This window comes from Desmodus rotundus, chromosome 5 (genome assembly GCF_022682495.2).
Source record: "Desmodus rotundus isolate HL8 chromosome 5, HLdesRot8A.1, whole genome shotgun sequence".
Taxonomy (NCBI): domain Eukaryota; kingdom Metazoa; phylum Chordata; class Mammalia; order Chiroptera; family Phyllostomidae; genus Desmodus; species Desmodus rotundus.
The window spans coordinates 157,013,940-157,028,915 of record NC_071391.1 but is presented as its reverse complement, the minus strand read 5'-3'; the positions used below and the strand labels follow the sequence as shown (position 1 = coordinate 157,028,915).

Sequence of the window (14,976 nt, the reverse complement as noted above, 5' to 3'; positions counted from 1 at the left end):
CAGGGGGCGCCGCGCTGCCCCTCGAGCGTTCGGCAGGGGGCGCTGCTCCGGGCGTTGGGCGGGGGTGGGGTGGGGTGGGAGAGGAGGGGGGCCGCCGCTCGCTGCACACACTTCCCCCATTATTAAATACTATGTTCAAAAGGCGCCGGGGGACTTCGCGGAGCCACGGAGCCCGCGCCGCCCGCCCGCCCGGCCCACGGAGCCCATGGACCTGAGCGCGGCCGCCGCGCTGTGCCTGTGGCTGCTGAGCGCCTGCCGCCCCCGCGACGGGCTCGAAGCAGCCGCGGTGCTGCGGGCAGCAGGGGCAGGGCCGGCCGGGAGTCCGGGAGGCGGCGGCGGCCGGAGGACCCTCGCTGCGGCGGCGGGCGCCTCCGCTGTCCCAGCCGCCGAGGCTCCCGGGGCCCGCGCTTCGCGCCGCGCCACGGGCTCCGGCTTCAGGAACGGATCCGTGGTGCCGCACCAGTTCATGATGTCGCTTTACCGAAGCCTGGCCGGAAGGGCTCCGGCCGGAGCAGCCGCCGCCGCCACCTCGGGCTCTGCCCGCCACGGCCGCGCGGACACGATCACCGGCTTCGCAGACCAGGCGACCCAAGGTACTCACGCCTCTACTGCGCCCGTCCGTCCTGCACGGTCCCAGGCGCAGACCGCCGCCAGAGCCGTGCCCCTGCTCCGTCCCATGCGGGGTGCGGCCCCTGTCTCGGCCTCAGGTGTTGAAAGAAACTTCGCGGAGGCCCACGCACCCGAACCTACTGCGCCTGGACAGTGGCGAGAGCTACGGCAGGTCGCGGGGCCGCGCCCCAGAGGGCTGAGCCGGTCCCTGCGTGGGGTGGCCCTGGCCCTGCCGCCCGCGGGTCCCCGCGAGGAGGCAGGCTGAGTCGGAGATCTGGAGAGCGAGCGGAGGGGGGACCTGGCCGAGAGAGACTGAGTGGTGGTAGCGGCGGTGGCTGCTTCGTCGCGGCAGTCGCGGCAGCTCGCAGTCTCCAGCGGGGCTGTACAAACTGGAGGTAACTCAGGGGCACGCGAGACAGAGGCAGGCATCAGACTAAAGCAGGTGGCCCCAGGGAGGCTGGCAGCAGCACCAGGTACGAAGAGGGCCCTTCTCAGCAGGCTGCGTTAGGGTGTGCAGCTACGGGGGCCCGTGCCCGACCCCGGGACCACCGGAGGTCGGGGACTCGGCCGTGTGGGGCAGAGAGGAGAGCCAGCGACCGCGCCCGACTGCAGGCCTCTCCTGGACCAAGCGCCCCGCCTCGCCTCACTCGGGGCCAGGCCCTCCAAAGGTAGGACGAGGGTGAGGCCGTGGAGACTGCAGTGTCATCTGGATTTTATTAATCTCTATTGATGTCATTAAAGCAGACAGATAGGGGAGATTTAAGTAATTTCGGCCTTAATGCTAAACAGCCAGAGACCCAGAGTGGAAGGCAGGAGAGAAAGGCAGCGGAGTGGGGCTGGGAAGCAAGTGTTGCTGCAGATGGGCCCGGTCTGGGAGCAGTGACCAAATCCACCCACCCCTCCAACACACACACAGTGCCCACTCGCAGACTGCTCTACTTTGGGTGCAGGGACATCCTGGGACCAATGGCCCTCTAGTCCGGCGGGAACTTTCAAGCATCCTCTTAGGGCCTGGCGCGCTCCCTGGACTGGACGCTCAGGGGAAGCCGGAGCCCTGGCATACGGGCCTGGGAAGCCCCAGCCACAGTGCTGCTCTGTGGCTGCCAGGTTATGGGATAGCTGGGGTGTGCAGGGCCCTAGGCTGGCAGAGGCATCAGGCGCTCCTTCTTTGGTTGTGTTAGGCCTCCCGAAGCCTCAGCCAGAGCTAAATCCTTTCCTTGGGTGCCAGCTTGGCTGGCATGGCTGGTAAGGCTGCCTCTCCTTCCTTCTGGAGGGAGGGGATGCAGTGGTGGCAGCACCTTTAAGCAGGAAGAGGCTGCAGGGCAAACATAGCTCCAGCACGTAATCCCTCTGGGGGGAAAAGCGGTGTGGTGTGTGTGGCAGGGAGGAGCATTTGCCCATTGCCTGTCCTGCCTCCCTCTCCACCCTGAGCCTCACCTTGGAGCAGGGCTGCCTGAAGTCCCTGGAGGCCACCCGCTGGGCCCAGACTTTGGACTCAAGAGCCTTGGGCCTGGCCTCCTCCGTTGGTGAGCAAATCTCTCCTGGTGGGGGGAGCCTGCACAGTCTCTGAGTTTGGGGCAAAACGAAACCATATGACCCTCTTCAAAGAGAGCTCCTTATCTGCTGTTTGGTGGAATTTCAGCTTTTTTTTTCCTGGGCCCCAAAAGAAAAAAGTGCCCAGGACCAGAAATAAAATCCAAAAGCCGGAGACAAGTCATAGAGGAGAGAAAGAGTAAGCCAGCCAAGGGACCGGCGGGTCCTGGGGGCGAGACCTAATTCGGCTCACTGTTCTCCCTGCGCAAGGCAGTCTCGCTGCCCCGACCCGTCTCAGAAGGTCCCTCGCACTCCTTTGCCGCCTTTCCCCCTCTGTCCGAGGTCCAGGAAACGCTGGGAGAAGGAGATCGTGGAGTTCCCGATCGCGATCAGCAGCGCTTACCGCGCTGAGACTTGGGGCTGAGCCGGGCCCCTCTCTGGGTCTCAATTCCCCTTGGGCAAAGAGAGGAAAGCTGGGCGCACGAGAGGGTCTCTGGAGCCCGGCCGACGCGTCCCCTTCTGGACGAAAAGCTGGGCCCCAGCCTGCATGGGCTGGCTGGAATGTTCAGAGTGAAGGAGCAGAGCTTTGGGGACAAGAATATTTCGTTTTGCACACCCGGGACTCGGCGGCTGTCCGGGGGCACGGCAGGGCAATAACGAGCAGTCCCGGTATCGCGCGGGACCGGGGTCAAACCGCTGGCCTGGACTCCGGGCCTTGGAAAGGGCGCTCGACTTCCGAGGCGCCCACAGGCTTCCTGGACTGCGACCGGCGAACTTGAAAGTCTGGCCTCCGACACAGTCCCCGCACATCCGTGGCTCCCGGGCAGGCAGCGGAACTGTAGTGGCCTTAAGTCCGTCTGGCTGCTGGGTTGCGCTCCTGGTCCCGCACCTTAGCAATGTGTGTGTGCGTGTGTTGTAGCGGTGGAGGGACTCTTGACTCGATAAACCAAAGCCCAGTCCCAATGTTCAGGGCGAAGGCTACATTTCCTCTGGACCAGAATGGCAGTGTCCGGCTGGGGCCGAGACGTGGGGGCAGGCACCGGCTCGGGCAGGCCTTACTCTTGCAGCCCGGTTGGACCGTGTGCAGTTAGGAGTCCCTGCGACCAGGACTGCGGATTTCGTTTTCATTTGGCTCTTTCTCCCTCTGTCTCTGCTCGCCCTCTGCAGACGAATCGGCAGCGGAGACCGGCCAGAGCTTCCTATTCGACTTGTCCAGCCTTTCCGACGCCGATGAGGTCGTGGGCGCAGAGCTGCGCGTGCTGCGCCGCGCGTTCGTGGAGCCTGAACCTGGCAGCACGATTCCTCCCCCGCTGCTGCTGTTGTCCACGTGCCCCGATGCCGCCCGCGCGCAGAGCCTGCTGCACTCTCGGTCCGCGGAGCCTGTGAACGCCGCGCGCTGGGAGGTGTTCGACGTGGCGGACGCCGTCCGGCGCCACCGACGGGAGCCGCGCGCCAGCCGCACGTTCTGCCTACTGTTGCGCGCAGTGGCGGGCCCGGCGCGGAGGCCGATGGCACTGAGATGGCTGGGCTTCGGCTCTCTCGGCGGCGGCAGCGCAGCGGCGGAGGATCGCGCGCTGCTGGTTGTCTCCTCCCGGACGCAGAGGAAGGAGAGCCTGTTCCGGGAGATCCGCGCCCAGGCCCGCGCGCTCGGGGCAGCGCTGGCCGCGGAGCAGCCGCCCGATCCGGGACCCAACACCGGGGCACCGACTGCTGTCATCGGCGGTCGCAGAAGGCGGCGGACCGCGCTGGCCGGGGCTCGGGCTTCGCAGGGCAGCGGTGGCGGCACAGGCCGGGGCCACGGGCGCAGGGCCGGGAGCCGCTGCAGCCGCAGGCCGCTGCACGTGGACTTTAAGGAGCTGGGCTGGGATGACTGGATCATCGCTCCGCTGGACTACCAGGCCTACCACTGCGAGGGCGTGTGTGACTTCCCGCTGCGCTCGCACCTCGAGCCCACCAACCACGCCATCATTCAGACGCTGCTCAACTCCATGGCGCCCGAGGCGGCGCCGGCCTCCTGCTGCGTGCCCGCGCGCCTCAGCCCCATCAGCATCCTCTACATCGACGCTGCCAACAACGTGGTCTACAAGCAGTACGAGGACATGGTGGTGGAGGCGTGCGGCTGCAGGTAGCCAGCGTGCGGGGCCAGGGAGGGGCAGCCGCGCCCCGCCGCGCAGAGGACCCCCTGCAGAAGAGCAGCTGCGGGCCGGGCCTGTCGCCGAGCGTCGGTGCAGGTCGGACTCTGGCCCCGCGCCCCGCGTGGAGGAGAGAGCGCACGCTCACACTCACACCCACACACTCGTTCACTCATGCACACATTTACGGTGACTGCACCCAAAGCCCTGGGTAGAGATGATCTGACGCTACGGAATGTCACAGCCGTGGGTACTGTGCAAACAGACTCCTTTAGGGGAGAGGATGGTGTTCGTGTTAATGTTAAAATAGCAGACACTACATCCTGTAGGAGCAGGTTAGGGAATTGCGGGCTCCACAATGGGTGAACTAAAGGGGTAGTCGCTTAAGTTGTATCGCACCCCTTTATGTTTCTGAGCGTGGGGCACGGGGGCTGCTGGGTGGCCGAGTTCTGGGTGTTGCATCCAGGGACGGACAGACGGGGCCTTTGCTGAAGGTTTGCGGCGCCCGGAGGCCATCCATTCTGGGAAGGAGCGGCTGCAAGGGCCTTATCTATTTTCTTTGATTTTAAAAATGGACCGTGCCCCTCAGTTTTGAAAGGGAGCATTTGTCTGAAAGAGCACATTGTGGAGCCTCCTGGATCGCTGCGAAGGTCAGCACCATTAAAAAAAAAAATCAATTCTTATTGGGAATGATGTAGAAAGCAGAAAAAGTATTTCCCTTTGAGTGAGGGAGTGAAGTTAGGAAGAGGTTTTTAAACTGCAAGGCTGACCGACAAGAAACGGGGGTGGGTGCGTCTGCCCGGCTCTGCCAAGCCCCTCGGCTGGGCAGCCAGGGAGGTGGCAGTGCCTCGGGTCACTCAGGAGGAAGCGAGCGCAGAGTCTGGAGCGGGGAAAGCTACGGCTTCTCCCGGAGACCTGCGGGCACGTTTTCCTAAGCAGCTGCCAGGGAGGCTCTTAGGGCCTGACAGAGGCAGCAGGGGTCCCCGGTGGCTGGCCCCTGCAGAGGACTCGGGCGCTCCGCGGGCTGCAGGCGCAGCCCGTCCAACGGCACGTACTCGGATTGCGCCGAGCGCCGACGTGTGCTTGCGCTCAGCTAGCAAGTCCCTGTAGGCCTTTACACGCCGTCACTGTGTTGTTGCTGTAGTCTTTGGCAGAGTGACAGTGACAGGAAATGAAGCCGCGCAGGAGTGGTTTTGTGAGCTTTCAACTCCCGGAAACTCAGCGCTTCAGAGCAGGAGGAAGGTGCTCCCCTCCCACCCGTTCTCCGGCCAGGGGCGCCTGCAGGGTGGCTGCGGTGGCCCCTTCGGAAGGTCTGGGCCTTGGTGTTGGGGAGCAGAGGTGGAAGTCTATCTTCCAGGCCCTGGATTTGGTCCCCAAAGGGCCTTGTTGGTGGCAGGATTGTCTGTGTATGTGAAAGGGGGCTCACACGGCGACAGCCTTGTTTTATTTGGTTCGTTTCTGCCCGGGAGTCCTTTGTGGCCGGCGTAAGTGGTTGGGCGAGGGGAGGGAAATGAGCTGGGGGCCCCTTGCGGGGGGGGGGCTCAGGGGGCGCTTCGGAAGCCCCTGCAGCTCCGCCCCACGCTCCTGTCCAAGGCTGTGCTGGGTGCTCTCCTTCAGGGTCCCTGAGAGCCATCCATCCTACCCTCCTTGTCTCGGATGCTGAGGTCCAGGGCTGGCTAAACCCATTTTAATTTTCAGTGATTACATTCTGGAGAGAGAGAGAGAGATGGAGAGATGAAAGGCTTAGATACAGCTAATTTATTTAAGGGCCCCACCTGAGTCTCTTTTATCCTGTAAAATCCTCCCGAAGGAAAAGAAAACACATTTATAATGTGAATTTATATGCTGTGGCTACGTGGGTAGCTATAAATAACCAGAAAATGCAACAGTCTCTTCAGGTTAAAACCAAAAAACTCCCCAAGTGGCTGCTATACTGCACCTCCATCCCGTCTCACGGCCTGGGCTGAGATGGTCTGGTTACACTGATGGGTTTTGCCAGAGAAGCCTCACTCTTTCTTAAACTCTGACTTTAAAACAATTGCTTGGTGATTGCTCTGGTATCTATCAGAGTGAAGAATAAAAGGCGTAGTATTAGAAATTTTAGACAGGAGGTAATGAAAAACTATAGCTAAATATTATTTTTAAGAAATCCTAGGGTATTTACTATTTCTGGACAAAATCAAACATTTTTACACATTTTTAGGGACTAGAAAAAAAAGTTGGGGGAGGGGGAAGAAATGTCGTGATTGAGCCTGAGATTTTTATGGCAGGAAAAAAAATCTCCATTTTCTTCATTCCTCCTGATGACCTCCTTCTACCAAGTGATGCAGGAATAGGTGTCTTCCTGCACCTTGAGTCCAATCTGCACCCAGGGCGGGGGTAGGGGCGTGTCCTTGGCCAGGGACAGTTCTCTGATGCCTTCAGTGTGTCCTTTGCTTACCAAACAATAGGAATGCCTCCTGGGTCTCCGCTGGAGCTGCCTGGAACCAGACCCGGGTGGTCCCACCCCATCTCTGCTCAGCCCTCTGACATCTCTGAGTTAAACGTGGATGAAAGGAGAGGGTGTGTTTCACTTTGTAAAAAGGACAGCGGAAGGGCCGCCCTGTGTGGAGGCGGACAGGTGTTGGCTGCTGAGATACGGTTGGGATAGACTAGCATTGACAAGGTGTGGAGAAGGGATTCCACCAGCACAGTTTGCAGTGTCCTGGACTGTCTGTCTGTCTGTCTGTCTTCTAGGAAATGAGGTGTGGGGCTGAGTCAGCCAGCTGGGAGCTCCGACTCACTGATGGGCGAGCTGGCTGCTAGCAAGCGGAGTAAAAAGTGTTAGGACTGTGAGTGAAGGCAGCGCCCCCCACCCCCCTTCACCAAAGTATTCCTCCTGAAGTAAGTCAGAGGTTCTCGTTCTGTTGGGGAGAACTGCGCACTACTATGATTTCAACCACTCTTCCTGCTGGAGAGGAAGGTTGGGCATCCCAGCTTGGGGGGCACAGGGCAGGCAGCTGGGGTCCCCGGGGGCTGGGGCTACGCCTGGCAAACACCAAGACAGCCTGGTCACTGCTGCTGGAAGCCAGGCCCTGATGTTAAGGGGGACCCCACGCTGGCAGGCGGCCATGTTCCCTGATGCCCCCAGGCTTTCCAAGCCGTGGGCTGTGTTCTCCCAGAGGGTGGCGGGCTTTGTCCCCTTAGCTCGGGGATGCAGGCTTGAGCTGTGTCCCTTCATCATGCACATGCTGCCCTTCCCCCACTGTCCTGGCATTTTATTGCTGAAGGGGCACGGGAAGGAGGAGCGGTGTGGACTGCGTGACAGAGGAACCGAGCCCCCCAAACCCAGTGCAGTGACATCGCACAGGGCAGTCTCGGGGGGCATCGGCAGGAGCGGGAACCTTGCTCTCAGTGCCCGAGAGTACCGACCACCCAGCAGGTGTGGTGGGAGAAGACTTCAAACCCTGCCAACCGTTTATCCTGTCCACAGTTGCGCTCACGCTCAGAGCAGAAAACAGCTAGGGAAGGGCCCACGGTGCCTTCTCAGAAAGGGTCTGGGCTGGGGAGGAAGGAGAGTCAGCGGACAAGCGAACCCAGCAGTTAGAACAGGTCGGCAGGGAGTGAAAAGTAACTGGACCCCCCAAGGGGTATCTGAGTGGCGCTCCGGTCCCGGCCCACTGTGGGCTTCTGCGTGCCCAGGAGTGACCTGCCCCGGAGCTTCAGCCTGGTCCCATGGTCCCAGGATTCTGCCTTGTCCAGAGGCTCACTCACAGAGTTCGGAGGCAGAGCAACTGTGACCACTCCTGGGCAAGGCCCCCTGCTGATCCCGGGGCCAGAGCCACCTCTCACAAGCGTTGCAGCCCTTGCCTGTGTGCGTCCATTATACTCTCAGCCTCTGCCAGTGCTCCGTGGGTGCTGCTTTGGTGTCACCTGGGGCGAGACAGGTGCAGGGGAGGCCAGGCCTCGGGGGTGGGGCTCAGCTCTCCAAAGCCAGACCTCTGCTGTGTCCCCACTGAGGGGCACTGTAGCCCAGCTCGAGTCCCCGTGCTCACACAGCGATGGGTAGAGCCACCTTGGGCGGGGACTGTCCCGGGACCAAGTCATGGGAGGGCTCCCCCTCCGGCTGGCGCCTCTGTGTGGCACAGAGAATAGTCTGTGCCTTCTTGGCAGCCCAGACAGGGACCGGGGCTGTCTCAGAGGGTGCACTGCTCCACCAGATCCCCAGCATGTCTCTAACCCCTGCTCAGCTGCCCCACTGTCATGGCCATGTCCAGTCCAGCTGCGGGGGAGTGAGCCAGGGGGAGGCACCAGGAGATCTCCTCTTTCTTTTCTTTCAGATGGCCTGGAAATGGGGGCAGAGGTTAACATAAGAAACACTAGAAGGGGGACATGGAAAAGATGCTATTTCTACTTTCTCAGACAGCTAGGCCTTTTGCACCTGGAGCCTTCCGGCCCCTCAGGCCGGAGCAGGCTTCTCCCCTTGTGCCGGGCTTTCCCCGGTGCCCAGAGCGTGGAACGGCACAAGCAGGTTCCTTGTAAGGAGGCTGCAGGTGAGAGAAGGCTGTTCTCGCCAGAAGGCCATACTTTCTGCCTGCGGAGAGCCACCTACATGGACGTGGCTGCTGCGGGTAGAGGCTTGGGAGTTGGCTTCCATCGCCTGTCGGTGGGGGGGTGACTGAGGGCTTCACACCTGCCAGGTGGGCTGCATTCGTTCAGGGTTCGGGGATGTTTTCTGCTCATGATGTTCACGCGCCAGCCACACCTCAGTCACAGGTGCAAGTGCTGTGCCTGCAGCGGGCCTGGGGCTTGGCCCCAGGATCTCCTGGCCGGGCAAAGGTACGGGCTGGCGCTTCAGGGCAGCAGGAGTAGTCACAGCAGAGCCCCCTGGGATGGGGCAGTTGGAGAGGGTGAGGTCACCGAAAACGAGTTTGCATTTCAGGTCACGCTTGTATTCAAAAGTACACAGTCAGTGGGCGATGGTCGGACTCCCCCTGCCCTGTAGACCTCCAGGGGCAGCCCTGTTCGCCCCTCGCTGCATCTGTGCAGGCGCAAGAAAGCACTGCTTTTTCTTATGTGCACCCCTCCAATGGCAAGTGGGCCGTGGGGTCTGGTCACTCCTGAGGGAGGTGCTGCTTTAGTCAGGTGAGTCTGCTGGCAGGACAGCTCAGTGTGCTGGTGTCTGAAGCACAGTGGGTACTAAAAGTTTTTGCCTGATAAGCTTTCTTCTGCAGAAACTTTTAATATTACCTTTTCTAATGGGATGTGAAATAAGTTGTCTAGAAAAGCAAAGAAAAGCTGCTGACACTTGAATTCCCAGCTCCTCTAGGCCTGGCGGTGGAGACCTTCGGGGAGGTGGCCGGCTGTTTGCTTTTGCCTTTCTCTTCTCATCCCTCCTCTGAGTGACTGGCAAACAGGCGGTGGCTGCAGGCTCGGCCGGGCAGGAGGTGGGCCAGGGGCTGCCTTCTGTGCAGAATCACCTCTGTGCGGCCCCAGCTGACCAGCGCTGGCAGCAACGACGCCCCATTGCTCCATCTAGCATCGGGGGCGAGGTGTCTGTTCTGGACCTAGACCCCACTTGGACACTTGACGGCCAGAACCTAGAACCTCCCCAGAACCTTCCAGGGCTGAGGTGTTCTCCTGGCTGACAAAGCCCGGACGCCCTGTAAGGCTTGTACGTAGGAGTCCTGCTGAACTAGAGGTAAGCACACTGATCCCAGGTGCACAGGCTCTCTTCCCCGGAGGGCGCTCCCTGGACCACAAGCCGGGAAGCGCAGCATGTAGGCCAGCGAGCTGGGGGTTTGGGGAAACTGCACGCAGTTTGTACCTGTTGGACGTGTTACCTCACCATCAAGCCTGGCTTCTCTCAGACCCCACACACATGGGCGGCCTGAGCCTGGAGTGTTCAGAGGGTGAGTGAGTCTGGAAAGCAGGGACAAGGTGTGGCGAAGGGTCTTCCTTATTTGCACGTTCACCTCCCGGTGACTGACAGCTGCCAAGGGCAGAAGAAGATACACGTGTCCTGGTTTCCCCTGTGGCTGGGGGCAGCAACAGCTTGGCTTGAAGTGAGCCGGCTGCCTGAGGAAGGGGTGTGCCCACGGACAGGGCTTATTTCTTTGGAACTTAAATATATCTCTGGGTCAGGGCCTGTCAGAGTCAGGGCACAGGGGGCAGTTCAGCATTCCATTCAGACAATGATAATCCAGTTCAGGAAGAAAGCAAGCTTGGGATAAAAACTTCTTTTCTGGCTGGGAAATACTCACGTGTCCCGAGCGAGGAACAGAGACTGTGGAAAGGGGAATTTCTCTGGCAATCTCCGCCTCGGACGCATCACAGATAGAACGCCAGCATCCTTAGTGCCATTGTTTTTCTTGCATTTTACTTTACACTGCGGTGCAAACAACTTTTTCGTTTTCTGTGACAAAGAATCACACTTGCATCACTTGCGGTCTCTTGGGTGGAAGTGTTTCACCCCAAATGAAAAGTTAATACATTTTTTACAAGGATTACGATGCTGACTGCGACTTGCGCTTGAGCAGGTGACAACGGGATTCTGAAGTTTTTTATTTTGTTCTAAAAAGTATGTAAAGAAGCAGCTCTCCTCACCAGGAAGGTCTGTTTGCGCAGGTCCTGGGTGGGCAGCAGCGCCTGGCAGGACGGGCGCCCCGCCCCATAACAAGCACATGCACTCGACTCCAAAACGCTGATTCCAAGGAGACGGATGGCAATGGTGACCCAGCACAGTAACATGCCCACTCCCTTAGCCGCTATCGACAAAGTTAATTATTTGGGGGTGGTTAGAAGTCCCTTTCCTTTTGCAATGATGCTCGCTGCTTTTCAGCTTGGCTTGGGAGTAAGAAGCGGGGAGGGGGTGCTTTGTAAACCCTCATTTAACCCAAGCTGAAATCTCCTTTGGGGGCAGTCTTCCAGAACGGGTTTGGCCAGAGCGGAGCTCCAAGGCCTGGGGCTGGAGAAGGGGTTGTCTCCCTGCTCCCCAGCCTGGCCCTTGGGGCAGCAGGAGCTGACGTTGTGAATGCTGCCTGGGCCTGGGCCAGCTGGCAGGGTGCGCTTCAGGGGCAGGTACAAAGCCACTGTGTATATGTATTCTCAAGTTTAAATAGATTGTACATATTGACATGTAAATGAACTGTAAAACAGCAGTCTCTATTTTTCTTGACAGTTACATAGCAGTATATATTTGTTACACATGCTTTTCTACTCTTCCTTAACCACTTGGACATTGTGTACAGATAAGCTGATTAAATATTTTATTGATAAAACATCTCCTGACTGGTCTTTGGAGAACGACTTTTTACCTGTTATTCTGTGTTACACCTGCTCATCTTCCTCAACACTGAGAACAGTCGTTAATCATGTAGGTGTTAGGAATGACTGCATTGAACAGTGTGCCTGGGAGCCCTGGGCCCGCTCATTAGTCTTCACACTTGAAACACCTCAGGCTCTAATGTGGAGATGTCCCCCAGGAGGGGGGCCTCAGGCACGGGGCTTGCTCCCTGGTCTCATGACTCGTGGGACACAGGACCCAGTGTGCAGCCCCACACTGCATGCCGCCGTGGCATGGGAAGGTAGACGAGTCAGCTCGGGTTCAGGGCAGCAGAGGCCAAAATGCAGTGGAAAACATTTTCTCTCTGGAAAATGAGCACCGTCACTTGCAGCGAGCGAGTGTGGCCGCTGCCAGCAGCTGGGTGGAGAGCGTTCCTGTTTTCATGCCTCTCCTGTGCTGTGGGGCCTTGTCTCAGTGGGGAAGTGAGAGTGGGCCCGGGTGCAGGCGGCCAGATCAGGCCTCAGAATCCCCAGCACAGGGCCCAGCGCTGGCAATGAGGGTGCAGCTTGGGGAAACCAGCAAAGCCCCACCACAGGCTGCACAGGGCCCTATTGCTCAGGACTCCGGGGGACAGTACCGAGGTCCGCGCTCAGTGACGCGAACTTGGATCCTTCCAGATCTCCCCCAGATGGCGCAGAGGATCCACCGCACGGCTTTCTACCGCCCTGTGGCTCCCACAGCGACCTTCTCCTACAGATGGAAGAGAAAGCTGTCTCATCTGCTGCTTACGTGTTTCTGGGGGAGGCGCAGTGACAGAGCAGCCGTGGCTGTGGTGGCAATGACAGCATGGCCCTCATGCCGGCTTGTTCCCAGGAGTGGCTCCAGCGGGGCAGGCGTCCGGCCAGTGTGACCCAGCGCCCGGCGGAGGGTGGTGGCACGACCATCCTCGGGGCTCCAACGTGCCCGAGGGTGTTAATGCCTGTCCCTGCGGCCACGTGGCTCTCTCAGGAGAAGAGCGCAACAAAGTCTGCTCCCTTTCTGTCCCTTAATCTGTCACCACTAATTAAAGGAGTTTCTTTCTTTGGAATAAAATTTAAGTCCACCTTTAACCAACTCATCCGGTAGGGACAATAAATGTGTAAGCTTTATGACCCTGCCATCGAAAAGTGTAGTCTTGTCCTGCTTTGATTACCCTCATCCTTGGTCGGTCTTCGTTTCCTTGTCTTCCAGTCTTGCCTTGCCCTACCCTGGCACTCTCCGGTCAGAGGGTCACACGCTCGGCGGAGGAGGGGCAGTTACAGGGAGAAAGGAGTCTGCAGTGGCATTTGAGAGCTCGTCCCATTTCCCAAACGCGGGCGGCGCACGTCTATGAGGCCCTGCAATGACTGACGCCACAAGGAGGCGAAGGCTGGCTCTGGGGTGCGTCCTAGTGCCCAACGCCTGTGCCCTTCTGAGCAGGTGGGCAGAGGCAAAGATGAACACCGTTGCGGGTGGGCTGCCTGACCTGGGCGTGGGTGCATTGTGCTTCTACTCCCCGAGAGTGCTATACACCCTTCTCAGGAGGGACAGTGACTGGGGATAAACCCGTCCACTGCAACGTGCCACCAGCGTGCAGCCACCGACCGTGGGGCCGTGGGCGTCTGCTGAGTCCTAATCACATGCAGGTGCGCAGCCCTGCAGCAGCGGCCAGTAGGAGGAAGCCCAGATGTCCGCGTGGAGCCTGAGCCCGGCGGATTTGCGGAGGCGGGATCCCAGCCCCTCGGTGAGGGAGGGGGGCCCTGCAGGTGCACCCACACCCCTGGCTGTGATGGACGCCCAGTCACAGAGTCACATTCCCGTCCCAGGGAAGAGGAATTTTCCCATAGACTTCCCCAGCAAGGAAGTCGGTCCCAACATGGGGAGGTCAGCACGGGCCCCTCGGCCAGAACGTCTGAGGAATGCAGTGGAAAATGAAGAGGCGGGGCTGTCGCTGTCCCAGAGTAGTCTCCTGTCATTGCTGTGATTCCCACTTGGGGTGCTGCATGGGGTCCGCGCGCAACAAGTAATGTCCACACATTCGGTAGTTGCTAATGCCCAAACTCCAGAGGTTTTCCAATCATAGCAGAATGGAACAGTTGCAGCCAGACAGGACAAGAAGAATGGGCCGTGATGTGTAGTGGCCTCGCTTTCCCGTCGTCCCCTGGTGCCAGAAAGCGGACTGTCCACGCCCTGGAATCTGACCCAGCTGTGCGCAGCTCCGCTGGGAAAACCCTGGAGAGATAACAGCAGGCCCGCTGAACACTTGCAGCTACACACTCAGTCCTGAGGGACCGGGAGTCCCTGGGACGTGATTCCCCGCCAGTCTGACCGACTGAGAGAATCGTGGTTTTGAGAGCTTGCCTCTTAGGTGTGATAGAAACTTTTATTAACTTAGATAACAAAAGGTATTGACTAGTCCATGTGGTGGGCCCATCCTACAAGCCCTGAGAATCCAGAGATGACTGACACACAAGTCCATCTCCTGGGAGCCCCTTTTAAGGGCAGGAAGGGGTGTTGACAGCAGGGAGGTGCGGGCTGGTAACAATGTAGTTCCTGCAATAATGGTAAATGCTTCGAGAGAGACATGGCCAGGCCAGGCGGCCATCAGGGTTTGGAGGGAGGGGAGAGGGGGAGCTCCTGGAAGCAGCAGGAGTTTGTATTGTGGGCCAAACCTCCAGGGGATGGGAAGAGGCCCAGGCACCCCGAAAGCTGGAGCAGTTGAGAGGTTTCAGAGCTCCATGTACCTTCGGAGGAGCTGACGGGAGCTGGTGCACCCCGAGCACTGATGCTGTGGCGGAGCTGCCCTCTCAGTGCTTCCCCCGGCATGCAGGCCCCTTCCTCCAAACGCGCTGCCTGAGCCACGTGCCCCACCCTGAAAACTGGTCTGTTATATCTTTTGTTCTTTTAAAACTACTCACTTATTTCCCAGCTACTCTTCACTTCCCTGGCAACCTGGCCCTTACGTGCCCCTCCCCCAACTCCCAACACCCCTGCCTGCCAGGCTCCCACTGTGGCCTCCAGGAGGCAGCAAGGGGCCGAGGGCAGGAGGGGATGAAGGCAGACTCTGGAGTAGAGGCCTGCATTTGAATTCCAGTGGTCACCAGGTAGCTGTGAGGTCCTGAAAGTCCCTCAGCTCTGCATCCCCGTGGTCATCTGTGAAGTGAGTACAACCACCACCTCGCAGGACTGTGGGGCCCAAAGGAGACTCCGTGGAAGTGTAGGGTGAGCCTCGGGTTCTCTCTCTGGCCCCGTGCTTCCTTCCCCAGACCCAGCCAAGTTCTCCCAGTCCTTCTGGCTCTAGGAGCAGCCTCCCCCGCTTGTCCCTCCACGGGTTGGCTTTACAGGGCCATGGCAGCCCAGAGCCTTCTCTGACCTCACCAGTCTTGCTCTGGAGGCCTCTGGTCTGGTGGAAGAGGACAG

General features: G+C 59.5%; 1 protein-coding gene across 1 annotated transcript; it reads left to right on the top strand.

Annotated features, from left to right (window-relative positions):
* Positions 1–127: 127 nt before the first annotated feature.
* Positions 128–11,600, top strand: GDF7 (growth differentiation factor 7). Its single transcript, XM_053925602.1, has 2 exons — positions 128–593; positions 3,310–11,600. Exons 1-2 carry the CDS (start codon positions 206–208, stop codon positions 4,269–4,271), a joined length of 1,350 nt encoding a protein of 449 aa, XP_053781577.1. The 5' UTR covers positions 128–205; the 3' UTR covers positions 4,272–11,600.
* The last annotated feature ends 3,376 nt before the right edge of the window (positions 11,601–14,976 follow it).

What these genes read in the sequence shown, in the direction of transcription:
- GDF7 (XM_053925602.1), top strand. Translation starts at nt 206, where the DNA reads ATGGACCTGAGCGCGGCCGCCGCGCTGTGCCTGTGGCTGCTGAGCGCC. An exon ending in CGCAGACCAGGCGACCCAAG is followed by an intron (nt 594 to 3,309) that starts GTACTCACGCCT and finishes CGCCCTCTGCAG; the next exon opens with ACGAATCGGCAGCGGAGACC.